This window comes from Thermobia domestica, chromosome 11, assembly GCF_964235325.1.
Source record: "Thermobia domestica chromosome 11, izTheDome1.hap1.1, whole genome shotgun sequence".
NCBI lineage: Eukaryota > Metazoa > Arthropoda > Insecta > Zygentoma > Lepismatidae > Thermobia > Thermobia domestica.
In genome coordinates this window covers 59,167,665-59,195,472 of record NC_137464.1, presented here as the reverse complement: position 1 = coordinate 59,195,472, position 27,808 = coordinate 59,167,665, and the positions used below count along the sequence as shown (strand labels likewise).

The following is a 27,808-nucleotide window of genomic DNA, read 5'->3' as shown; positions in this document are numbered from 1 at the left end:
ATGGGCGCGACTACAGCAGGGTTAAATCAAGGTTGTATTTTATACAACTTTGCATCAACAAAATTTCAGTTTGATAAAAATATGCGAATTAATTTTCATATTAAAATTGAAGAACGTCCTTTTCTTGAGCTTGGTTTCGTAATTCTTGCAGGAATAATAACACAAAACGGTGTTTTGCCTTCACGAGTTGCCAGTTTCCAATGAACTCTCAGACGTACCTACAAATAAGTAATATTAATATTATGAGCTTAATACAACAAAGTTTCAGTAATATATCCTATGTAACTTATTAATACTTGAACAATGTGGTGATTACAGAAATTATGTATGACATATTCCACCTGACACATTCAAGTAGGAACAGTATGGTAAAAGAAGTTGAAATTTATATAATTGGTTTTAACACAATTGACATTTTAGTAATATTTCTCTAATCTGCCAAGCATGTTGATTTCACTTATGTGTTCATCCTAACTAATCGAAATTGACAGTGCAATTTTGAACACTTCAGGGATGGCAAAATTAAGGCGTTGGATGGCAAAATGCGTAACTCATATTTTTTTAAAAAATGATAATAAGCCATTTAAGTAAACTTGGAAACATAACTTATTAGATGGCAAAGTTGCGTATCTCAGAGTTAAAAGACCAGGCCATAGGCCAAAAGATGGAAGCATAAAAAAACCGATTTTGTCGGCTCTTTCTATATCGATTCTAATAAAACTCTCAACATCTCACAACGTTTCAAAACTTAGTTTCGGCACTTTGCCATCCAATGCCTCAATTGATGTTCTCTATTTATGTAACATATAAATACATAACAAAGTTATGACAACATTATTTTTACAATTGCAGAATTTGGATAGTGGTTCTGTCTTTATTAAAAAGAAAGATTAATCGAAATTTGCAAATTCACGCAAACATTAAACGGAATATTTTGACCAACGTTAATAGTAATCGCATTACTACCTCGACGTTCCCAGCTTGACAACAATATATATTTGTACTCAAATCACATTGTACATTACAGATTACATCAAGTCACACTACACAAACCTATATTTTCACAATGTTTACATAACTCTTAACAAAGTATGTGTTTGATTGTCTAAAACAGTCTTATATACAAACTTTAAAAGAAACTTGGGAACATTGATTGCCTAAACTTTGGTCTATAAATTTAGATTACACATTGAAGACGTAGGATTTTTAATTGAATTGTATTTGTGAATAAGAGTTCCTAATTTTACTTCAAAAATTAACTCACTTACTTCACTTTGAACTGAATAAACAATGTTGCCAGAATAAAAGAAAAATGAACTTGTAAATTTGAGAAACAATAATTATTCGAAACACACTTCACATTCCTTATATGAAACTACTCTGCATACACAAAACTATATTGGTGACTAGAAGAAGTTAGTAATATTGGATTATCTATCTGAAAGTCTATATTATGTAATATATCAAGAAAGCTCGAGTTTTCATTTTCAACATTTCAAGATAATTGCATTTCTATCTTATTTGTAGCTTTTAGGAGCTACAACTTTGCAAAAAAAAATCTTCAATGGATCTTCTAAATATAAGCTTTATAAATTTCAAACTTGTTTTTCAATGGGCAAGTATTCCTTGTTAGTACACAAACTTCTTACTGCAAATTATTTTGCATGTTTTTGAATTGTACTGCATTGCTTCTAAAACGACTTATAAATAAAAAGAATCTAACACAACTTAAGCGTTATTTTCTGTTTCTAAACAATAAGGACGAAAACAGATTTTACTAATGCAAAAACAACTATGAAACAAAATGTGTAACATTAAATATTTTTAAACTATTAGTATTGAAGCTAGTGTATTGAATTTACTATACGGCATGTTACTGCTACGAGGGCTGCTATATATATTTCTGGCCTAATAATGAAAATACGAATATTTATCAACGAAAATGGTTTTATTGTTTTTCAAAATATTCTCCATCAAGATTTATACACTTTTGCATGCGCTCAAACCAATTTTCGAAGCACTTTTTCCACTCCGATTGAGACACCTCCAAAACATGGTTTTTGAATGCTTCAACAGCATTTTCTGGCGACGAAAATCGTTGACCACGCATTTTTTTCTTGATGTGTGGGAATAAAAAGAAGTCATTGGGTGCCAAGTCAGGGCTGTACGGCGGATGACCCATCACTTCGACGTTTTGGCCGGTCAAAAATGCGCTGGTTTGAGCCGATGTGTGAGAGCTCGCATTGTCATGGTGCACAATGATTCGTCTTCTCTTGTTCATTTTTCGAATTTCTCCGAAGACTTCAGGCAAACAAATGGTGGTGTACCACTCAGAATTGACCGTCCTACGTTGCTCAAGCGGAACAGTCGCCACATGACCAGTTATGCCGAAGAAACAGGCGACCATTTGCTTCGAAGTGCTTCTTCCACGAACAACTTTCGTTGGATTTGGCTCGTCTTGGAAGACCCACACGGTCGATTGCTGTTTTGTTTCGGGCTCATACGCATAGATCCATGATTCGTCACCTGTGACGATCTTATAAACGTCTTTTGAAGCACCGCGATCGTATTTTTTCAGCATTTCTTTACACCAATCCACACGAGCTTTCTTTTGAGCGATTGTCAAATTGTGCGGGATCCAACGAGAACAAACCTTTTTTACGGCCAGGTGTTCATGCAATATCGAATGTATGCTGGTGGAAGAAATGCCTAGGCATGCCTCTATCTCACGGTAAGTCACATGACGGTCTTGCATTATCAGTTCACGTACGGCATCGATGTTTTCTGGCACAACGGCTGTTTTTGGACGACCTTCACGGAATTCGTCTTTGAGCGAGCGTCGGCCACGATTGAATTCGTTGTACCAGTTTTTCACAGTGCTATAGGATGGTGCTTCGTCGCCATACAAAGATTTAAGTTCATCGATGCACTCTTGTCGTGATAATCCACGTCGAAAGTTGTGAAAAATGATCGCACGAAAATGTTCACGAGTTAATTCCATTTTTTTGCCAAGTTGATTTCTTCAAGTACCTGTAAAAGAAAAAAAAATTGTCGTAAGTCAAAAAGTTCTGAGTACATTTATGCTACAAAATGTCAAACTTTCCAATGGAAATGTCAGATTGCACCTGGCAACACTTAGTGTTGCCTAGGCCAGAAATATATATAGCAACCCTCGTATTACTATCGTTACAACAGTACATCAATTCAAGGAACATATCAATCCAACATTTCTGCCAATATATATTTTTTAAACTCTGTTTTAAACAAATTAAGTGAATGTACTATTTAACGTATTAACGGCAGAATTACTTAAAATAGTTCGAAGAAAATATTCAGTTAGGTATTCTACATGGATTAGGATTACTCAAGTTAAGTCAACTGATAAATATGCGGAAAATATATTTTTTTAAAATAAATTTGTTCGACAACAATTTCGTACACTGATTGAGGGAGAATTAAGAGAAGTATGTCGCGACTCAAATTCGACTCCTCCTTCTTCAATCCCCCTAATCCTCCCTCAATCAGTGTACGAAATTGTTGGCGAGGGAAGCAACAACCTAGATATGTATATAAAAAATAGTGACTTATAGGGATTAGTAAGGGAAAAACTTGAAGCATTGGAAATCCCCATTCCCTAGGGCTTTTCACCTTCCTTTCTCTCGATGTATTTTTTCAACTTTTTTGCAGCATAGACATGCAGTACACGCTATTACTATGTGTGTATTATTTATTTATCACATATACAAAAATCGTTAGTGATATTTATCAGTACCATCTAAAAATGTTAGCGAATACTATCTATAAATATTACTGCCGAATGTCGCGAATACCATTACTACCCGAAGAGCGACATAACACATTCTTGTAATATTTCAAGAAACGTTTTGTCCAAAACAGACAATATTACAACCTGTAACAGTTGAATATTCATAAGTGTTAGTTTTTATATTACAAGCACGTAACCTGTTTTGCAGTAGAGCAAAAGATGAAAACAGTAATAACACAAAAACTCATTGTTCTACTGCTGCGAAAATCCTCCCACTCACAGAAGTACACAAAATCGCAGATAGATGATATACTAAGCAAGGATGAGTTCACTGGCACGTTGTGAATTCGTTGCAATCGGCATCTATGGCCACCACCACATATCGGCTCGTAGAAGCACGGCTAAGAAGTATGTTTCGAATTTGCGATAGTCGTCCGAAAGGTGTTAATTTCTTAGCTTTAATCATCAGACACCATTTCGAAGCAAATCTTATTCATGCTTCAAAAATAATGAACTGAATAGTCTGCAGTATGATGCAATCAACAAAGTAAGGTAGGTTGCATATATCGAAATGATTAAGAGCATCTTTGTAGCCAGTATTGGTGATGCCATGACTTCTTTCATGGCAGTCTTTCTCGACTTCTGGCGGAATATCATCCTTTTTTCTTCAGTGATTGGTCGCCCACTGCTAAAGCATCTTGAAGATCGAAAGCAAAAAATTAAACAAACATAAGAGAAAAATAACCTGCCTAAGAGCGCACTAAAAGCAGGAAATAAAAAAAATTAAGAGAAAATAACTGAACACCAAAAACACTAAACAGGAGAAAATAATAATCGTTAAGCGCATAGAAGTAGAAAATAATTTATTACTATTACACGTAATCCTACCAGTGATACACATACTTCTAGCCGTGATGCACATACTCCTAACATTGATACACATGCTCCTAACAATGCTACGCATGCACCTAACAGTGATACACATACTCCTAAGAGTGACACATATGCTCCTAACAGTGTCACATATTCATAACAGTGATACGCATGTTCCTAACAATGTTACACATGTACCTAACAGTGATACACTCCTAACAGTGACACATACGCTCCTAACAGTGACACATATACCTAACATTGATACTAGTGCTGTCGAAATCGGTTTTTGAAAAAACCGAAAACCGGTTTTTGAAAAAAGTGAAATTTCATAAAACCGAAATGTCGGTTTTGGAAACCGCTTTTGCGGTTTCGGTTTTGAAAACCGCTTTTGCCGTTTCGGTTTTGAAAACCGCATTTGCGGTTTCGGTTTCGAAAACCGCATTTGCGGTTTCGGTTTTGAAAACCGCAAATGTCACAAAAATTGTACAGCACTAATATCAAGTAACGACGAGAAAACAGCAAAGAATCTTTCCCCACACCGGCTTACAGTTGCCAGATGGAGGGAAATTTCCCTCGGCGGCGTAGGGAAAAATGATCAAAATTTGCAGAAGGAAAAGAAGGTATTTTTTCTTAAAATGTCCTAAAGTGTAGGGAAATTCTATACTTTTACAATTGGCAGAATAAAAAAAAAAAAAGTTGCAATTTCTCAAAGAGGCACGGCTATCGTTATTGGGAAGTAAAAAGATACAGAATAAAATATGATCGGTGTTTCCGTCTAGTATAAACTATTGCAGGTGTCTGGGACTTGCGATAAGAAGCCAGTCGACACATGCAAAACCACAACATTCACATTTATCGGAGTAGCAACAAATCAACAATAAAATTGTGTATTGCGATAGAGATTTTCTTTCTTTCTTTTCTCTTTCTTTATATTAAGAAAGGGAGGTGGTGCCTTTTTGTTAACAAAAGAAAGAGTGGCAGTACTATTTTTAAAAATATGGGGAAAGAGTAAGAATAATATAAAAGATGTTAGTCTAAGTGGATGATATTTCAAATTGAATTTCATGAGTTGCATGTGTAGTGATCTTAAATAGGGATATACCTTATTTCTATTGAGTGTTGGCTTATTACCCTATTTTAGCGGGTACCACCCGATTTTCAGGTTATATATTCGTCCCCCGCTTAAACATATCTTAATCACGAAAAACCACCCGCTTTTTGGGATTGGAGAAAAATCTAAGAGGACTTAGTTGATAAAGTGTTGGTATGGTATATTCAACGTAAACCGCTACACCTTTGACAATCTCAATCGCGATTGAGTTAAATTTGGACTCGCGCTCAGGCTCAGTCTCTGGGCTGTCTGAGCAGTGCGCGTGTGCAGAATCATTTGCTAATAAGAGATCTGCTCTAATGCACAATGGTTTTCTTTGTATAGTTCGTGTGTTTTCTATGTAATGTATTGGAGGTTCTATACGAATGAATATTCGTTTGTAGATGTTGTAACAAACATACTTGAATTATTCATGCCTTCACAAGCTACAAGAATGCCGAACGACAATTTCAAGTGTAACTTTAAAGACTCTTATAGAAGCGAATTTACGTTTCTTAGCCAGGGCAGAACTGAGTTTGAAGCAAAATGTACACTCTGGAAAACTGTTTCGTTTGAAAAGTGGGATGCAGGGAAGCAAATTGGACCTCCCCTGATTTTTATATATTTTGTAAACTTGATCACGAGGAACACGAATCTGAAGGCGTTTTGACATTCCGACCTCCGGAACTCGAGATATTAAAACTTAAAGTTTACGTAATATAGACGCTATATGAAAAAAAACACAATATTCTCTATACGAAACATATTATGTCCTGTGAGATATATAAAGGTAACCAAGAAAGTTCTGTCGCTTTTTGTGGAGTTCTGTGTAAAATTGACCCTCATACCCTGAGTTGAATGCGAATGGAGATAAGGCGAAGGTCAGTTGTTGGTGTGGGTATATCCGACATTCTACCTGGTTGTGGAAGTTCAGTTACAACGTAAACGTATGTAAGGACGGAGTGAATATGGAACCTCCACAGAGCGTCATAGGGGCGTGTATGCTGTATGAGTTCCAGCTTGGATCAAACGCCACTGTAGCGGGGCGGAAGATACCTCAGGCCTTTGGTGAGGGTGTCGTGATTACGCAGACAGTGCAAGGGTGGTTTAGCAAGTTTAAGAACGGTGACGAAACACTCACGAAAGACGCACCACACGTGCCGGAAGACCAACACATGTACAAAATGAGGATCTTCAGGTAGCAATTGAGCCGAACAGACATGTGAGGAACTGGTGTTAACATTCAATGTTAGTCGAGAAACCATTCGCCAGCACCTCCATCAATTTGGGAAGCACTACAAGTTGGGTCTATGTGTCCCAGATGATTTGTTTCCGGGCCAGAAGGCTACGCGTGCAGACACTTGTGATTCTTTGCTGTCTCGTCTGAGGAAGGAGCCATTTCTGGACAGGATGTTGACATGTGATGAGAACTGGGTCCTGTACGAAGCTCCACGGCGCCGTCATCATTGGTTAAAATCCCATGAACCGGTTCCAAAACAGCTGAAATCAGCAATGCAGCAGAAAGTCCTCCTGTGTGTTTGGTGGACTGCTCACGACATCGTGCATCGGGAACTGCTACCGGGCGGTCAGAGAAGAACATCAATGCAACTGTCTACTGTCAGCAGTTGAGCCGTGTTCAAGAAAAACTCAAAACCCTGGAGCCAACACTTCTCAATCGCTAAGGGGTTCCCCCATTACGGGACAACGCTATGCCCCACATAGCTAGAATGAGCCGGAACACCATCCTACACCTTGGATGGGAAACACTATTGCATCCGCCATACTGTCCGGACATTATAACGTCCGGTTATCACCTGTTCCTTTCCTCGGACACTCACTTTAGAGGACTCCAGTTCAACTCCGTAGTAGAGGTGCTAAATGCACTTGATACCTTCTTCGCTTCACGGCAAACCAAGTTCTACCGCGAAGGAATCCATGCCCATCCCGAACGTCGGCAGAAGGTCATTGATACTGATGGGTACTATTTTTGATCTTCCAGGTACGTCTTAGGTGACATATCGATGCTCTAAGTGATAGGTCAAAAAGCGACAGAACTTTCTTCGTTACTTTTATACATATTACATAAAACTACTGTATAAGTTCTAGTATCTCGAGATCGGGAAATCGGAATGTCAAAATTCGTTCAGATAATTGCTAATTTTGGTCGTTTACAAAATATATAAAAATCAAATAGTGTCCTTTTTGCTTCCTGGTTACTTTATGTTCGAATATCTCGAGTTCCGAAATTCGGAATGTCAAAATTCCTTCAGATTCGTGTTTCTCGTGGTTTAGTTTACAAAATATATAAAAATCAGTTAGGGTCTAGTTTGCTTCCGTTTTCACTTGATGTTCGAATATCTCGAGTTCCGAAATTCGGAATGTCAAAATTCCTTCAGATACGTGTTCCTTGTGGTCTACTTTACAAAATATATAAAAATCAGGTGGGGACAAGTTTGCTTCGATGGTCAATTTATGTTCGAATATCTCGAGTTCCGACATTCGAAATGTCAAAATTCCTTCAGATTCGTGTTCCTGGTGGTTTAATTTACAACATATATGAAAATCAGGTGGGGTCCAGTTTGCTTCCCTGCAGCCGAAAAGTACATTGAGTGTCGTCAAAGAAATAACTAAAAAAAAAAGCTAAGGATCGAACGTCAGTATTTGTCACCCTAATTTAGCTGTGAGTTGTACAACCATCGAACTATCCCTTTCGCACTGTGCTGCGCATATTACCATAATAGTCTTGCAGCAAATAAAAAAAGTTAAAACACACATATAAATCAATACATTTGTCTCGATCGATAGATGCTTTCACAATTCTAAAAAGGTGTAATTAAAAACAGCAAACATTGTTTCTGCTTTGAAAAGGACAATCCCTTATAAAACCGCAAACACGGTTTCGGGCGGCTTTCGCTTTCGAAAAGAGCTTTTTCGGTTTTAGTTTGGAAAACCGCATTTGCGGTTTCGGTTTTGAAAACCGCATTTGCGGTTTCGGTTTTGAAAACCGCATTTGCGGTTTCGGTTTTGAAAACCGCTTTTGCGGTTTCGGTTTTGAAAACCGCATTTGCGGTTTCGGTTTTGAAAACCGCTTTTGCGGTTTCGGTTTTAAAAACCGCTTTTGCGGTTTCGGTTTTAAAAACCGCTTTTGCGGTTTCGGTTTTAAAAACCGCTTTTGCGGTTTCGGTTTTGAAAACCGCATTTGCGGTTTTCGGTTTCAGAAAATCGGTTTTCTCAAAAACCGAAAATCGCAAATGTCACAAAAATTCAACAGCACTAATTGATACACGTATTCCTAACAATGATACACGTACTCCTAACAGTGATAAATATGCTCCTAACAATGTCACTTATGCACCTAACAATGATACACGTACTCCTAACAGTGACACATATTCCTAACATTGATACACGTATTCCTAACAGTGATACACCTGCTCCTAATAATATTACACATGCTTCTAGCAGTAATACACGTACCCCGTACAGTGACACATATGCTCCTAACAGTGACACATATTCCTAACAGCGATACGCATGCTCCTGGCAATTTTACTCTTGCATCCAATAGTGATACACGTACCCCTAACAGTGTTACATATGCTCCTAACAAACACACATATTCCTAACATTGATACACGTACTCCTAACAGTGACATACATCTGCTAACAATGTTAAGTATTCATCTAAGAATGACACACGTACTCCTAACAGTGACACAATTTTCTAACATTGATACGCATATTCCTAACAGTGTTACACATGCTCCTAATAATGTCACGCATGCATCTAACAGTGATACACGTACCCCTAACATTGACACATATGGGGGCCGCGGTGGCTCAGTGGTAGAGCGTTCACCTCTGGTGCTTGGGGTTCCGGGTTCGATCCCAGCCCCCGCCAAGTGAACTTTGTGGTGGACAAACACCGTGTGCGTGGGTTTTCTCGGGGAGCTCCCATTTCCTCCCACTTTCTTCATTCCACCATTTCATTCATTTCTCATCATCACCGTCTGCTTTAGCCTAACCGGCATAATCGTGGGACGTAAAACTGAAAGATTTCATTTTTTCATTTCAGTGACACATATGCTCTAACAGTGACATATATTCCTAACACTGATACACATATTCCTAACAGTGATACCATGCTCCTAACAATGTTACATATGCACCTAATAGTGACACCCATTCTCCTAACAGTAACACACATTCTCTTAACAGTGACACACATGCTTCGAACATTGATATACATTGATATACAGATAGTTCTAACAATGACATGCCTACTCCTAATAGTTAACACATATACTCCAAACACTGACATAATACTCCTAACAGTGATATAAATATGTCTAACAGCGACGAATACTTCTAACAATGACACATATACTTTTAACAGTGATGCACATATTCCTAAGAGTGACAAACATACATCGAATAGTGATATACCTACTCCTAACAGTAACACAGATAGTCACAATGACACACGTACTCCTAACAGTGACATACCTACTCCTAATACTATCACAAATGCTCAAACAATGACGCACTTAACCCTAACAGTGATGCTCATAATACTAACATCTAAATTAACAATATTTAAGTTTGGTCCATACAACCTTCCCCTCTATTCTTCTCTTTACATTTATTTAAAAAGTTTGTTGTATTTTAAGAATACTTTTTGGTATAGCTAATAGTTACATAATTACCTCCGGATATAATCGGTAAATAGGGAAAGAATTGTTGTATGTGTAAATTTCATCTGCCTTCAAAGGCAAGGTTGCCTTTTCTCCATTTGCAGTGTAAATGTCATTGTCAACAGTTGTATTGTCGATTCCAAAAAATGGAAGTAGGATACCACCAATTTCAGCATAGACATGGTTTATTAATTCAGGGATATCTTCTACTGAAAAAGAAAGAATATTATTATTCTTAGCTTCTTTAAAATTTTATCAGGACTTAACATCTCCAATTTTCAGCTTGTTAACCATACTTATAAAATATATAATTTTGTAAATTAACATTAGTTTCTATTACTTACCTTTTATTTTATTTTAAAGAAATTATACAATTATTTAGGTTAGAGACAAATATACATAGTATTTCAAAACAACACCGACGTTTGGGAGGTTGTTCCTGACACCAAGATAAGATAAAATGTATGCACTATCCTGGGTGCACAAATGCTTCCTTTCGGAGTTATACAGGGTTTGTCCGGGAAGTAATAGGACTGATTTTATTCCGCCATGACTGTACTTCGGAGCGTGCGCGCACCGACTGGATCCGGTAGAGGGCGTTCCTAGCTAACGAACGAGCGGCTGGTCAGTTGTCTCAATGATGTCAGATTGAGGGAAATTTCCCACGGACATGGGAAAAATAGAGATAATTTTCAAAGTGTGGGAAAAAGGGAAAATATGCAAAAATAGAACGAAAACGTGGGAAATTTCAACAATCGTCTTAGATAGGTTTTATTAGTGGTCAAGTCAAGCGAATAAAAATTTCCTATATTCAGAGAGCAGGAAATATAATGGGTTTTCTAGCAATATTTTAAAGAATCACACTCCTCACGGGTTAAGGAGAAATAGTTTTATTCCCCTCTGTACAATATGTTGAAAATGTCTCCTTTTGCTGCAAAAATTTAAGCCAATATAACTGTATTACAGCTTTACATTCACCTCAGAATATTTATAGCACATTGTTGGGTTCTTATAAGTAAACGTTAATCAAAGTAAAAACCGCTCCAACCGTTGCGATTTCACAACAATTACAATAAGAGTAAGATAGATGAAAAAAGCATGTCAACACTCAAGAGTTATACAATTCACGCATTGTCTTTTTCTACTTCCAGAGTATATATAAACAAATCTGTCAACACTCGAGAAAATTCTACTTACAGACATCTAATTTAAGGAGTAGACCTCCAGTCCCTATATCGAAAGCATTATGTAGGTGGAATCCAAAACTGGAGTAGGGTAGGCGGAGTTTAAACTTTACTGTATTCACCTACTGCTTTCCAATTCAATTGCCGTTTGTATGATTATTGTTATGTGTAAATGTTAAGTAACGTACTGCACATAATATTTTCTTTCGTTAGATTGTTTGTATTATTGCGGTGAGGGTAGGATGTGGCATTCCGTCCACACGTATTAAAAATATTTCTGCGTCTTGTTTGAAATTGAGCGTCATATAAAATATCGTCATTCGGATTTCATTAAGCACGAGACTTAAGACGTAATAGGATTCTGGCAGTGCCTTGTCTGGATTATGAACATTTTCGTTTGTGTGCAGTGTGTGGTGGTGTAGCGCTGTGTTCAGTAAAATGAATAAATTACTAGGACGCCAAAAAGAAAAGGAAGATTCGCTGAGAACTTTCATCTGAAGAGAAAGGGGAACAAAGCAGAGAGAAAAAAAACATTTCATATGTCTACACAAGAACGCAGTGAAATCATTTTCGGCAACACCATCAATCAGTGGATATGTGCAAAAAAATAAGACACACACTAAATATTCTACTAAGTTCTCAACGAAAGTGAAACTTAGATAAAACTTGCCGCTTTCTTCGCTGAGTACAACGTAGTGTTCCAAATAGTTGAGCACCTAGTTCCCGTTTTTCAAGATATTTTCAAAGATTCTACAATTGCTCAGGTACTAAAATTAAAACAAACGAAATGTACGAGTTTGATCAAGAATGTTGTTGCTCAGTTGAAACAGATGAAGTTGTGAACGATATCAATGATACCGCGTGCTCTATTTTAGTTGACGAAAGTGCATATATTGGATTTTAAAAGTTTCTTTGTGTCCTTGTGCGCTATATTTCACCGATAACAGAGAGAGTGAAAACTCAGCCCTTGGAGCTTGTAAATCTAGATTCACGAGACTGTTCGGCAGAAAACATATATACCACCTTTAAAGAGTGCCTTATTTCCAAGGATATACCCTTAAATAATATAGTCAGAGTTGCTTGTGATAGAGCCAGTGTTATGATCGGGGCCAGAGACTCTTTTGTTTCGCGCCTTAAAAAGAATTCGAGTGACCTAATTCCCATGGGATGCATCTGTCACTTTGCAGCTTTAATCGCTAGCAAAGCCTGTGAGAAACTCCCTCGGTCACCGGAAGAACTTGTAAGGAATATTTCCTCCTATTTGTCATGCAGCTCAAAACGAAATGCACAATTTCACAAAATTCAAGAATTTTTGAACACGGAAAGGAAAAAAAATTCAAGCCTGCCCTTACGAGATGGTTAGGAATGCATGCGTGCGTGTGTCGTATTCTTGAAAATTAGGAAGCGCTCAAAAGTTTTTTTTTCAATTAGCAGTCTTCGAAGATAAATTGAAAAGTGCAGAAATGATATTGACAGAACTTAACAATCTATTCACAAAGACATACATGTTTTTCCTCAAATACGTGTTCATGTACCTTAATACTTTTAATGTACTTTTTCAAGGTCGGAAAATACTTATTCATACCTTAACCGAATCTGCTGTGCTTGTTCTGAAGGAGATAGTGCAGAACTTTTTAGTGTCAAGTGCTTTACAAGATATAGAGACAGTGAAAGCTTCATGTCCCAGAAACTTTCTTCCCTTGTCCGAAGTGTATCTTGGCCAGGACGCTGAGAATTTGTTACGTGAGTTACCAAATTCCGGGGCAGAAGAAGTGCGAAAGAGATGTTTGCAATTTTATGTTACAGTGGTGACTGAAATTCAACGACGCTTAGCAGTGAATCAACCTCTCCTTCGTGAACTAAGGTTTCTCTCTCCCTCTGTAGCCTTAGAAGTAAACTCTAGAAATGAGCTAAAAGAGCTTACACATTTAGCCAAACATTTCATTAAGAGTATTAACGAAAACGATTTGTTTATTGAATGGAGGGTTCTGCCACACTTCTTTAATGAGAACGAAAAAAGTAATTTAATGGCTATGGAATTGGATATTATGTGGGATTTCACTTCAAAAACGAAAGATTTTAATGATGAACTTAAGTTCCCCAACTTAGGCAAGCAAGCTTGCAAGACTTGTACTCACTTTGCCCCACTCAAATGCTGAATCGGAAAGAATTATCTCCATTGTAAATTATGTGAAAACAAAAAAGAGGAACAGATTTGGAGATGATGCTCTTAATGCAGTGACAATCTAGTGAGATCTGCTTTTCAGGCGAAGAACATAGATTGCTACCTGGCTGCTAGCCTGAGAATACCTGTTCACAATACGTCGCCAGGAAAGCTTCAATAGATAATTGTTATTTTTCGTCAGATTTCTTCAGTATGTAAAACTTTGATGTGTGTTGTTGTTGTTGTTGTTAATGATTTCATTAATCTAATGGCTCTTATACTGAATTAGAAATTTGGGTCCTTATGCAGAGTCGTTTTGAAGTGTGATTAGTGCCATACTAAAGAGTTCGACTAACTTAAGTCTCCTGCAGTAGTCAGTGTTTTAGTTTGACGCTAATCATACTTCAAAACAACTCTGCATAAGGCGGATAATGTTTTACATCAACCATTGAAGCCGCTGTTTGTACAAGTCCAGGTTTATCAGCACATGATAGTTTTAAACTTCGATTTGCGCAGAACAATGGTTTAATTCGTTAATGCAAACCATCCTCGTATTAATTGCTAATATTTAGTCTGTAAACTTTTCTTCCTGTTAGTGAAGAGGGTTTTCTAGCAGGGGCGTCATTTAAGACTTCGGTTGGGGGGGGGGGGCAAGAGCACCACCGACATAAGACTTTCATGCTTTGTATTAGTATATTAGTATACAATTGATTAAAGTATACGTGTTCCATAAACTCTTGGAAGGGCAATTGCCCCCTCCTGCCCCCCATAAAGGCAGGTCTTCGGTTTCTGTGAGAGGTGCAAGCCGAAAATGCAGCGTTCGTTAGAGCAGAGGTACGCGATTAAATTCTCTGTTAAACTCGTAAATCTGCGACAGAGACGTTTGATATGATCAAGCAGGCTTACCTAGATGATGCTTTAGCAAGAAGTGGTGTGTTTCGGTGGCACAAGGCCTTTTCGGAGGGCCGGGAAGAGGTCGCCGATGAAGACCGTGCTGGAAGACCTTCGACTACGACAAACACCGACAATGTGACTCGTGTGCGCAAAGTTTTGAACTCAGACCGTCGACTAAGTATTCGTTTAATTGCCCAGATGTTAAATTTACCAAAAACTGTGGTTCATGAAATTGTGACGGAGCATTTTAACATGCGCAAGGTGTGCGCGAAGATTGTCCCAAAAGTGCTCATTGACGACCAGAAATTGCGGCGAGTGGAATTGTGCCAAGAAAATTTGAACATGTGTGAAAGTGACCCCCAATTTTTGAATAACGTAATCACAGGTGACGAATCATGGATCTTTGAGTATGATCCCGAGACAGAGGCAATCTTCCGAGTGGCACACGCCGGCGTCTCCTCGCCCAAAAAAGGGAAGAATGAGCAAATCCAAAGTGAAAGCGATGCTCATTGTCTTTTTTTGACATCAAAGGCATCGTCCACCATGAATTTGTTCCTCCTGGACAAACAGTCAACGCCAAGTTTTACTTGAAAGTGCTCAAGAGACTCAAACGAAGGGTCAATCGGGTCTAAACAGACATCGGAGCCGACTGGAAGCTGCACCACGACAACACCCCGGTTCACACCGCCTTTCTTGTGAACAGCTACCTGACCAAGGCCAGCATCCCAACGCTTCCGCAGCCGCCCTACAGCCCAGATGTGGCCCCCGGACTTCTTTTTGTTTCCTCGCCTGAAACGCCCGATGAAAGGCAAGCATTTTGAGACGACAGAGGGAATCCAAGCAGCTTGCACCGCGGCTCTCAAGGCTATTCCGGAGAATGACTTCCGTGACGCCTTCAATGCTTGGAAATCGCGCTGGCAGCGCTGCATCGACGCAGAAGGAGCCTATTTTGAAAGTTTTTAAAGAATTGTAACGATTGGCTCAATATATTTTTTTTAAATCGATTCAGTCCTATTACTTTCCGGACAAACCCTGTAGGTTGCCGAAAACATGTAAAAAAAATAATAATAACCTTTAAAGATCCATAGTTCCATAACTATGGAACCAACCGTAGTCGGGTCAAGACTTCACTTAGGAACTAGTATGCGAGCTATTCAAATATTCAAATTTCACAACCCTGCTGTACTTCCGCAACACTTTTTATGGTGGTAGTTGGAGAATACATCATATTATATGTCAAACTCCCTCTATTAAAAAAATGCTTCGTGAGTACCTTAGGATTCTGAAACATGTGTTTTTGGATAGAGTACACGTTAATTAATAAGTGACGTCTTGATCCGACTGCGGTAGGTGGTTTTGGAGCTATGGACCTCTGAAGTTCATTTTTTCATGTTTTTGTCAGCCTATAACTCCAAAAGGAAGCATTTGTACACCCAGGCTGGTCTATATTTTTTGTCTTATTTTGGTGTCAGGAATCACTTCCCAAACTTTGTCGGTGTAGTTTTCAAACACCGTAAAAACTGTTTCCATTGGTTCTAGCAATATCTTCAATTTGGCAACATGCATTTAGAAGGAAAGGACCCCGCACTTTCCTTATGGAAAGTGGCTTTCGGCTAATGTTGTTGAAACTTCGCTGGTTGATAGTTCTTAACATGTGGATCAAAAGTCTCAATGGGCACAAAGACCGAAATCCACTCCTTCCCCCCAAAAACCGCCTCCAAGTAGCTGGGGGGAAGAACTGATTTCAGCATGTAAAACAATTTGTTGTTTTAATCAACTCAACAAGGAGCCCAAACAACCACATGTTAGACTATCAAACTACCCCACTTGACACCGCCCTTTGCCCCCCACATACCCCCCGCCGCGAATTACCTTACGGATGTTCCATATTACTGTAGTTTATAGTTGCGCGTATGTGTTGAAATACCTACAGTTTTGGTCTCACCGACGATATAATGGGATTCACGTATCGCTGATTACGAATCTGAGGTGAGACTTCTAGAATTCAAGATGGAGGATCAATATGGCGGATCAAAAACACGAAACTCCTGAATGTAGCCACAAATAGCTGTTTACTAGGGTATTTTGGGTCGTTGGTTACGAACCTGAGGTCAAAATTCTTGAATTCAAGATTTCAGATCCAATATGGTGGATAAAAACGTCGAAGCCACAAATCGTAGTAGACTAGAGTGTTTTTAGATCGCTGTTTAAGTACGCAAAATTCCTTGATACTTCAGGCACCATGTAGAATTATTCTGCACCCTTGCCCTTTACCAAAACCCACCACAGATATCTTAATGCTGAACGGTGTTAAAATAATTCATCAATTATCTGTTTATATTTTCATCATTTCGGTTTGCAGCATGTAATGTGGTACTTAGCAATGAGTCATCGGGATATCTAATATTCTGTAAATGTCGTGCATGGCCTAAATACCACAAGACACTTGCAACATGCGCATATGTACCTAATGTACGAGCACCGCTTTGACATATACAGTAGTAACCTTGAATAACATTTTGATCATAATCCTGGTCATTGTGTTGGTAGACAGAGGATACCGCGATGCAATTCCTTTACTGGAATATTTAGGAATTGATCATATAATGCCCGCACTCCTACTACCACGTGAAAGACAACTATCAACAGAAGATGCGAATACTTCTCGACTAGTTACTAAAAGTCGATGGATAGTCGAGGCAAGAAACGGGCATCTAAGATCTGTTTTTAAGTTTCTAGCACAAACGTTGAATCTGCAACATGCAAAGAAACTGAATAGTTTCTATCGCATAGCTGGAGCTATTTTGAACAGATACCATCCCGTTATTTTCATGCAAGATGCAACCATTGAATTAGCTAGAGAAATGAGAAATAGGTCAATCATGCCGAACGTTGTTAAAGCAAGAGTGGATGTAGATAATCTTATTAGAAGGAACGGTCAATGGGTACCGCTGAATGATCAAGGCCTAATTGATTTCTCTGTACTTAACTTAAACTACTTACGAGATTTCACTGTAGGCACATATCAAGTAGATCTCTCATCCTCTTACGTCCAAGATAAACTAATACGAGATAAGGATGAGCAATTCCAGCTTGACGAAAACGTAACTGAACCGGGATTCCTGCGCATACGTCTCTGCTCAAGGTTCCGCAATGCAACTAAGCATCAAGTTTTCATAGCATATGTAGCCAATGATGAAGATGACCAGGATTATGATCAAAATGTTATTCAAGGTTACTACTGTACATGTCAAAGCGATGCTCGTACATTAGGTACATGTGCGCACGTTGCAAGTGTCTTGTGGTATTTAGGCCATGCATGACATTTACAGAATATTAGATATCCCGATGACTCATTGCTAAGTACCACATTACATGCTGCAAACCGAAATGATGAAAATAATGAACAGATAATTGATGAATTATTTTCACCCTTCAGCATTAAGATATCTGTGGTGGGTTTTGGTAAAGGGCAAGGGTGCAGAATAATTCTACATGGTGGCTGAAGTATCAAGGAATGTTGCCTACCTAAACAGCGATCTAAAAACACTCTAGTCTACTACGGTTTGTGGCTTCGACGTTTTTATTCACCATATTGGATCTGCAATCTTAAATTCAAGAATTTTGACCTCAGATTCGTAACCAACGACCCAAAATACCCTAGTAAACAGCTATTTGTGGCTACATTCAGGAGTTTCGTGTTTTTGATCCGCCATATTGATCCTCCATCTTGAATTCTAGAACTCTCACCTCAGATTCGTAATCAGCGATACGTGAAACCCATTATATCGTCGGTGAGACCAAAACTGTAGGTATTTCAACACATACGCGCAACTATAAACTACAGTAATATGGAACATCCGTAAGGTAATTCGCGGCGGGGGATATGTGGGGGGCAAAGGGCGGTGTCAAGTGGGGTAGCTTGATAGTCTAACATGTGGTTGTTTGGGCTCCTTGTTGAGTTGATTAAAACAACAAATTGTTTTACATGCTGAAATCAGTTCAATCCCCCCCAGCTAATTGGAGGCGGTTTTTTGGGGGGAAGGAGTGGATTTCGGTCTTTGTGCCCATTGAGACTTTTGATCCACATGTTAAGAACTATCAACCAGCGAAGTTTCAACAACATTAGCCGAAAGCCACTTTCCATAAGAAAAGTGCGGGGTCCTTTGTGAAAGACGTTCTGCAAATGCATGCTGATTTTATCTTCTTACTACCCTTATAACATTTTTTTTTTTATCATTTCAATTATCGATTGTGTGACTGTTCAGTATATGTAGACAGAAAATTTGTTTTCGACATCCGTACTGATATTCACTATACCTAACGTTCCAATGTGAAAAATCGGCCCCTCGAACTCGTTGGCAGGTATTGTGATAAAACTTATCCATATTGTATTAATAAATTGTGTATGTTTTCTTTCTTTTTTTTCTTTCTTTTTTTTTTTTTTAATTTTCAACCTAGTTCGCTTTACAAATTAACTCAGCAATTTTGTACAATCGATTAGCTAACCTTGTCGTGGAACAAATATTCAATCAGAAGAACAATAGGCATAGCTCATCTTTTATTTTACAACCTTACTATGAATGAAATATAAGCTATATTTGCAGCATCTGTGTTCATATATTGCACTATAGTAGTGTGTTAAAATTTGAGCCGCTAAATAGCACTTATATATTTCTTTTATTTCCTTTCTTTCTTTTCGTCAGAAGGAACGCTTAGTTGAACACATGTTTTTACTTTTATGCTCTTGGGAGTGAAATGGAAGAATTTAAATGCTGGTCAGATTTTGAAACTTCTTCACGAGGAATCCGTTTTGGACCCATTTAGTTGTACGGCGACACCTTCAAATTCGAATTTTAACAAGCTTAGAATTTTGAGCTATTTTTGTACCTTTTAGTACCACCAAGAAAACAAAACGTACGTTCAAATTAACAAAAGAGGGTCAAAACCAGAATTTGGGCCATTTCAATGGCCTGTAATGCGACATTTTAAATTCAAATATTAACTAGCTCAGAATTCTGTATTATTTTTGAGCCAGCAAGGAAACATTCTGTTCCATTCAAATAAACTAAGGAAGGCCGTTTTAAAATTTTGGGAGCTTATTTAGCTATACTTCAACATTCTATAATTTTGGGAGATTTTACTATTTTAGAATTCTGTCCTACTTTTGTAGCTTTTTATACTATCAAGGAAACAAATTGTATCTTTCAAATAAGCGAAGGAACGCCGTTTCAATGTTTGGAGAGCCTTATTTAGTTGTGGTGTGTTACCTTCAAATTCAAATTTTAACTACACTCATGCTCAAAAATTAAGGATAATTGCAGATTGTGGTACTACACAACGTGGCACTATACAAAACTGGCGCTAATAGCATGGGCACATAGTGAACACAACATACGAACAAACGGAACATATCAGTACCACGGTATTGGTGATATCCACGGTATCCACGGTATCCACGGTATTGGTGATAAGTTGAGAGACACATGTGCTACACAACGCCACTGTTTTCTGCGCATGTACCCCGACATCAATATGGGATATGATCACCATGCACACGTACACAGGCCGCACAACGGGTTGGCATACTCTGCATCAGGTGGTCGAGCAGCTGCTGGGGTATAGCTCCCATTCTTGCACCAGTGCCTGTCGGAGTTCCTGAAGTGCCCTAAGGGTTTGAAGACGTGCATCGACCTAGAGCATCCCAGACATGCTCGATGGGGTTTAGGTCTGGAGAACAGTCAGGCCACTCCATTCGCCTGATATTTTCTGTTTCACGGTACTCCTCCACGATGGCAGCTCGGTGGGGCCGTGCGTTATCATCCATCAGGAGAAAGGTGGGACCCACTGCACCCCTGAAAAGGCGAACATACTGATGCAAAATGACGTCCCGATACACCTGACCTGTTACAGTTCCTCTGTCAAAGACATGCAGGGGTGTACGTGAACCAATCATAATCCCACCCCACACCATCAAACCACTACCTCCATACAGGTCCCTTTCAAGGACATTGTGGGGTTGGTATCTGGTTCCTGGTTCACGCCAGGTGATAACCCGGCGAGAATCACCGTTCAGACCTGGACTCGTCCGTGAACATAACCTAGGACCACTGTTCTGTGTACTATGTACTGTGTTCTTGACACCAGGCTTTACGGGCTCTCCTGTGAACATGGGTCAGTGGAATGCACCTTGCAGGTCTCCGGGCGAATAAACCATGTCTGTTCAGTCGTCTGTAGACTGTGTGTCGGGAGACAACTGTTCCAGTGGCTGTGGCAAGGTTCCGAGCAAGGCTACCTGCTGTACTCCGTGGCCGTCTGCGGGCACTGATGGTGAGATATCGGTCTTCTTGTGGTGTTGTACACTGTGGACGTCCCGTACTGTAGCGCCTGGACACGTTTCCTGTCTGCTAGAATCGTTGCCATAATCTTGATATCACACTTTGTGGTACACGGAGGGCCCGTGCTACGACCGGCTGTATATGATCAGCCTCCAGTCGGCCTATTATTCTACCCCTCATAACGTAATCAATATGTGTTCTTTGAGCCATTTTCAACACACAGTCACCATTAGCACGTCTGACAACATCTGCACACTTACACGCTGCACCGTACTCTGACATACACCAACACACCTCTGCGTATTTGTACTGCTGCCATCGCCACCGTGCGACGACCGCACAGTATGCACCGCACCGAATGGTCAAATGCACCGCATGGTCATACCCCGAGGCGATTTCCAACCGAAAACTGCCCAACAGACCGTTGTTTCACCATGGATCCGCATTATCCTTAATTTATGAGCACGAGTGTAGTTCAGAATTGTGTGTTATTTTGAATTTTTTTACCAACAAAAAATATTCGATTGAAATAAACGAAGGAAGATTACTTCAACATTTGGGTGATCTATTTAGCTATACTATGACATTTTTGAATTCGAAATCTAATCAGCTTAGAATTTTGTACTGTATTTTGTAGCTTTCTATAGCATTAAAACAATAGTACCACTCAAATAAACAAAGGAGGAAGTTTTTTTTATTTATTAGAAGGCATGTAATTGTGGTGGAAGACCTTCAAATTTGAATTTTAATTAGCTAGGAATTAAGTACTATTCTCATACCTTATTTTAACCACAAAGAAAATGTTTTGCACACTTCAGATAAACAAAGACAACCACTTCAAAGTTTGGCAGGATTCATTTAGTTGTGGCGTGACATTTTCTAATTCGAATTTTAATCAGTTCAGAATTTTGTACAGTTACTGTAGAATTTAATTTCGTCAAGAGAAATACTTGTAAAATTTAAAAAAAGAAAGTTAAAATTAGGGCCAATTATCTAAAAATATAACACGTTCAAGCTCGTGCATCAACTACTACTAGATTGAACTCTTCAACTAGAATAATGGAACAAATAATTTATGGTGTTCAATTTTTAATTCGTAAATCGTAATATGATGATATTAAGTGGGAATTGTGATTATATTCACAGGATACGTATCTACCAATGATTGTACGAACATTTTACTCTACACTTTAGGAGAGTTGTTCAGTGGAAGTATCAGGATGGACTACAACACCTCCCTTGGCCTACTCAATCCTCAGTCCTCAACTTTATTGAAATTTTTTGCCCACTTCTGAATGTCAGACTCCTGGTCGGGTATCCTTATACATTCTCGTTTACAATACGACGTGCTGCACTGCGTTAGAAATGGCATCATCATCATCATAGGTATTCTGCCATTATTGGCAGATCACTTGCTACAACTGAGAAGCTTCCATGCTACATGGTCTTCCGCTAACCTCTTCGTCTTCATTGATTATCTTTCTCTTTCTATATCTTCCATTAATTGTAGCCTCCTTCGCTCTCTCCCTCTCTTTCCTGCCACCATACCCTCCAACCTGTCCCTCATGATATAGTTCCTTCTTACCCAGTGTTCTAACTACTTTCTCTTTCTCTTTTTTTTTTTTTTTAAATCTAAAATTGTTCTTTTCTCTCCCAGCATTTCTGATATCCTCATTCGTTTTCCACTCAACCTAGCTAATTATTTCCATTCTCCTCCGCACCCATATTTCGACAAATTCCAGTCCTTTTTCATCTTTCTTGCGTAATGTCCATGTTTCTGATCCATGCAGCACAATACTCCACAAGAAGTATTTTATAAGTCTTTTTTTTCTCAACTCTTTATTTAAGGTTCAACAAAGCTGTATTTTTATACTCCTCAAGGCTTCATTCGCTACTTCTATCTTTGCTTTTATTTTACTTTCACTCTTCATATCATCGTTAATATAATACCCAGAAATCAAGAGCTAGTCACCTGTTCTATTTTCCCTCTCGTTCTCCTACTGACAGCTTCGTTCCAATCACCATAACTAACATTTATTTTCATCCCATATTCTTCACAGTCCTTCCTCAAATTTTCTAACTTCTTATTGATTTTCTCTTCAGATTCAATCATTGTATCATCTGCAAACCGTATTAATGTAATCATTGTACGTCCTACTGAGATTCCATCTTCATTTTGCAGGCTCTTTTTCACTATCTATTCTATATAGATATTAAATAATGTTGGCGAAACAGAACCCTGGTCGAACTCTCTTTTCAATTGCACTCTCCTATGTACTTTCCTCACCTATTCTAACACTTACTTGCTGGTTCATATATAAGTTTCTTATAAGCCTCCGATCTTACCATTCCAACCCAACTTTCTTTATATCTTCCAACAACAATCTCAGTTCACGCGGTCAAAAACCTTTTCTAGATCAATAAATACAACATACGCCTCTTTTCATTTTTCCATAAACTTTTCATGAATCACCCTTAATAAATCACTTGCATCTCTTGTGCCCTTACCTCTTCTGAACCCTAATTGTTCCTAATAAACTTCTTTATTGGTTCTTCCATGCAACCTTCTGTTAAAAATTCAATGCAAAAGTTTTGCTGCACGAGATGTGAGACTAATAGTTCTTTAATTCTCACATTTCTTTGGGTTCTCTTTCTTAGCTATCGGTATCATGATCGTCTTCAGGAGGTCTTCTAGCCACTCTCCTGTTTCATATATTTCATTGCAGAGTCGGAACAATTCTTCCTTGCCCTTGTTCCCCATATTTTTTATGAATTCCATTGGTATCCGGTTGCCTTTTTATTTCTCGGATATAGCTTTTTGAGACTCATCCGGAAGAATACTAAACCCTTTATCATCCTCGCTTACTTCATTTTCTACTTCAACCACTAGGTCATATGGTCTATTTACTCTCATATAAGTCCTTAACATATTCTTTTCATCTTCCTGAGACTTCATTTCTCTCACTGACTACCTTCTCTTTCTTTTTTCTACTACTATCGTAATACCTCATTGCTTCATCCGCAGTTCCCATAGATTTCTCTTTTCTGTACATTTCCTCTTATTTCGCAATTGTTTCTATTTCTTCTATGTTCTTGCATGTTTTGTAAAACTTTCCTTGCTCTGTCTGTTTCTCTTTCCAACTCGTTGTTTAACGTCCGGTACATCTTTTTGCCCTGTTCTGAATCAACCCTGTTTTAACGCCTTCCTTTCACCAATTTTCTATAACATCTGTTATAGTACCCATGGTTTCCTAGCAGTTCGCAGATCGCGGTAACCTATTACTTCTTCTGCTGGCTCCTATCTGATATCTTCCACCGCCCACTGGGGATTTCCATGTATATCGTCTTCTCTTGTGTTGATTGAACCACATATTCCCAATTACTAGTGAATTCTCTCTACAGAAATTGACCAGTTCTTCTCCCCTTTCCTTTTTTCCCTCCAAAACCATGTTTGCCTACGACACTGCCTTCTTATTTTCTCTCACAACTGCATTGAGATCTCCCATTACAATTACACATACCTTCTTCTCCCTGTCTATAATTTCTTCTATTTTCTCATAATTTTCCTTTAATTCTTCAATTGGATGAGAAGTCATCGGTGCATATGTCTGTATCACTACTAGATTCTTCTTTTTTTTCCCTTTAAGTCTTAACATCATAACTCTATCATCAACATATTCTACTTCCACTGTCTTATCTTTCAAACCCTTACGAAGAGTTATTCCTATGCCCTTATGATCGCACTATTCATTACCTGAGTAAAACATTCTATATCCTTCGCTGTTAAACACCCCATTACCTTCCCATCTAATTTCACAGACTCTTACTAAATCTATATTATTTTGTTTCATTTCTTCTTTAAGAGTTTGTAATTTACCTCCCTGTAACATGGTATGCACGTTCCATGTCCCTATCCTAAATCTTTTTTTCTTTAGCGTATCTTTTTTTCCCTATCTATCTTGCCCACATTATTACCTTTTCATTCAATAATCCTTTCTAAATCCTCCTCCTCCTGGAGATCAAACTTGGGTTATATTTTACGTCCGGAACTATATATTGACCTGTGGCAGACTATTGTACATATGTTCTCTTTCTGCTGTCAGCAAACCACCAGTCAAAAGTGGAGTGGTGGTTTCCCGTTCCCTTCCACTCCGCAGTATTACAGCAGCCGTTAAAGTCACTCTGACTTCGCCTGAAACTAATGTCCAAGTTGCCATACCAATCACTATGGTTTCCGCCAACTTGTCTACTGGAGAACTGCTGCTTCCTCCCAGAACACTCCTCGTCTGGCTTCTGCGTTTAGACCAATTCGGTTGAGGTAGCTCTTCTGGTAGTGAACTACCACCGAAATAGCTCTAAATTTCACTATAGCATGCAATCCTCCTCACTCGACACATAAATGTCTTCGTAAACGTGGTGTTTATCGGGAAGGTATAATATTATTCTGAAAATTGTTCATGACTCATATGGATCCATTGGAAGACCAATCAGAGTATCACAGCAGTCTAATAGCAGTTGAATTCGTAAGTAAATAGATAAGTTACAGTTCCTTCAGTTTCCATTGTGGGACAACTGTATCTCGGTGATGATGGGATTACCTTTGATGCTTGGTGCAATGAACCCCGAGTTTTCAAATAGTCCTCCTTCGTATATTTGAATAGGTATTTTTTTAGCGGTTCAAAAGTAGTACAAACTTTTCAGCTAGTTAAAATTAGAATTTGAATCTAAACATGTTAGACATTTGAAAAGAAAAAAATGTTAATTTAAAACAAACAATGGAAATGCGCATGAGTGTGTCACTTGAATGCGAACCTATAACTTTAAAAAAAATTCGTGTTTACGTTGTTATGCTCTAAATGAATGTTTAGTGTACGTGGATGGTCCTAGGTCCCTACTGTTCTTATTGCTTTTTTTTTTATAAAAAAGCTAAACTCATAGTGTGCATTCCAGAAGTTTAATTATATAATCACAGCAAATTTAAGGCGAAATTATTTTTAAATATGAGACGTTATTTAATGCTTTTCATTCAGAGGCGGCTTTATTATTTTAATTTTGGGTAGGCCTACCTCCTCGTTTATGGATACATACATACACATTTGATTGATTAATGACAGTAGGAAATTACTTTAACAGTAGTAGTTGATGCTATTTGTTAAATAATTATCTACGATTAACATAAATAGTGGAAAATATATTTACTCTTTATTGTATCTTTTAGCGTTTATATATTTTTCAAAATTTCTGGGTAGGCCTGTACTTACCCGGCCTACCCGCTAAAGCCGCCACTATTTTCATTAACTTACAATATTCAACTTTGATATCAGCTCTTCCAACCTTAATTCTAAGACCTCTTACATAATGCCAAAGGAGCCATATGTGTCTCAGCACATCCAGGCTTTTAGTGCAAACATTTTTGAATAATAGAAAAATCCACAAGATTTTCCTGGTATGTGCCACTCATGGAACATTATTTGGATGTTTAAATGTCACATTCTGCGATTATCGCGCAAAGAATCCAAAAATATCCAATAGGAAGAGCCCTTTGTAGTACATAAGCGGACACCTGAATTTCGGTGGGGTCTGTATGGTACACTCAGGAGAAAAAATTAAACATGCTGTGGGTATCTTACAAGGAACGGACATGAACGTGTCATTCGGAAATGGAATAGATATGAGGGAAAAGTTTGTATACCAATACACGCTTTTTCATCATTTCTGTTCTTTCTATCAATACAAAACTTGGTACACTCATTTCCGATCCCCTATAGTATTTTTCGAGATAGACGTGGATTGTATACTTTAACCCGGGGCCACTCCAGAAGAGTCCAAAGTTGATATGTGGGATTTCTTCAGGGAATTTTCTCGACACTCTCCTAATTTTCCCTCTTCAAGTTCATTATGGTAATAAATACATAGGACCTCTGGAAAGTTTGTTTTATGCAGAAGAGAATGAACTATAAATCATGGCTTTCCAATAAACAGTGTTAATGCAATAGCAATTTCACTGCGAGTCTGTGTATTTCTTTATACTTCCAGGTTTAATGGGCCCCAGAGACTTACTCCGTTGTAAATGGCACCTAATTTTTTGTGCATGAACATATCTTTGTTGTGTTTATCGAATGGTATAGACTTGATTCAGATGTACGGAAGACACGTTCATGTCCGTTCCTTGTAAGGTTCTGAGACTGGCATTCCTTGAATGCCTAAGGGGCAGATCTGAAGTGCGGACATTCGTTTCGAGATGAATGTGAACGGTAGAATATCAAAAATGGGAAGAACGGGAAAACGCCGAGTAAATCCTTGCAAACGGTACTTGTTCATCACAAAGCCAGCTTGGCAGCAGCTAGGATCAAACCAGGATACCCATGCATCAAAATTAAGCGCTCTACCATGAGCATTTACTCGCAATTTTGCACCATACGTGTTTTAGAACAAATGTTTCTGCATATTATAAATATGTGCAATATTGTTTTGTTCTAGCTCCTGAGGACATAAATTTGTAGTTTAGTACTAGAAGAATTAAATTTCAGTATCATTATATGAAAATAAGCTTGAAAGATATACCTATTTTTTTCTACTTACACACTTCGAAGGTAAATTCAATTTTGGTATTCTTTGTTTTTATTAATCTGCAGTCATCCATATCGCAATTTGATACCTTCACTGAAACAATTCGGCCAATGTAGTGCTCTGGAAGTAAATATTATTTTATAAATATTAAAGTCATTTTTAGGGCGATTTTTTTAAAGAAAACTCTTTTTCATCAAAATTCATATAATTTTCGAATGATTACACATAGGAC

At 38.3% G+C, this 27,808-nt stretch overlaps 1 protein-coding gene across 1 annotated transcript; it reads right to left on the bottom strand.

Moving 5' to 3' along the window:
* On the bottom strand, window positions 1-27,691 carry LOC145663581 (NPC intracellular cholesterol transporter 2-like). The gene is made up of 3 exons (XM_081729696.1): window positions 27,589-27,691; window positions 10,439-10,635; window positions 1-218 (listed from the first exon to the last, which is right to left on the bottom strand). The coding sequence occupies exons 1-3, from the start codon at window positions 27,647-27,649 to the stop codon at window positions 96-98; spliced, it is 381 nt and encodes a 126-aa protein (XP_081585822.1). The 5' UTR covers window positions 27,650-27,691; the 3' UTR covers window positions 1-95.
* Between the last annotated feature and the right edge of the window lie 117 nt (window positions 27,692-27,808).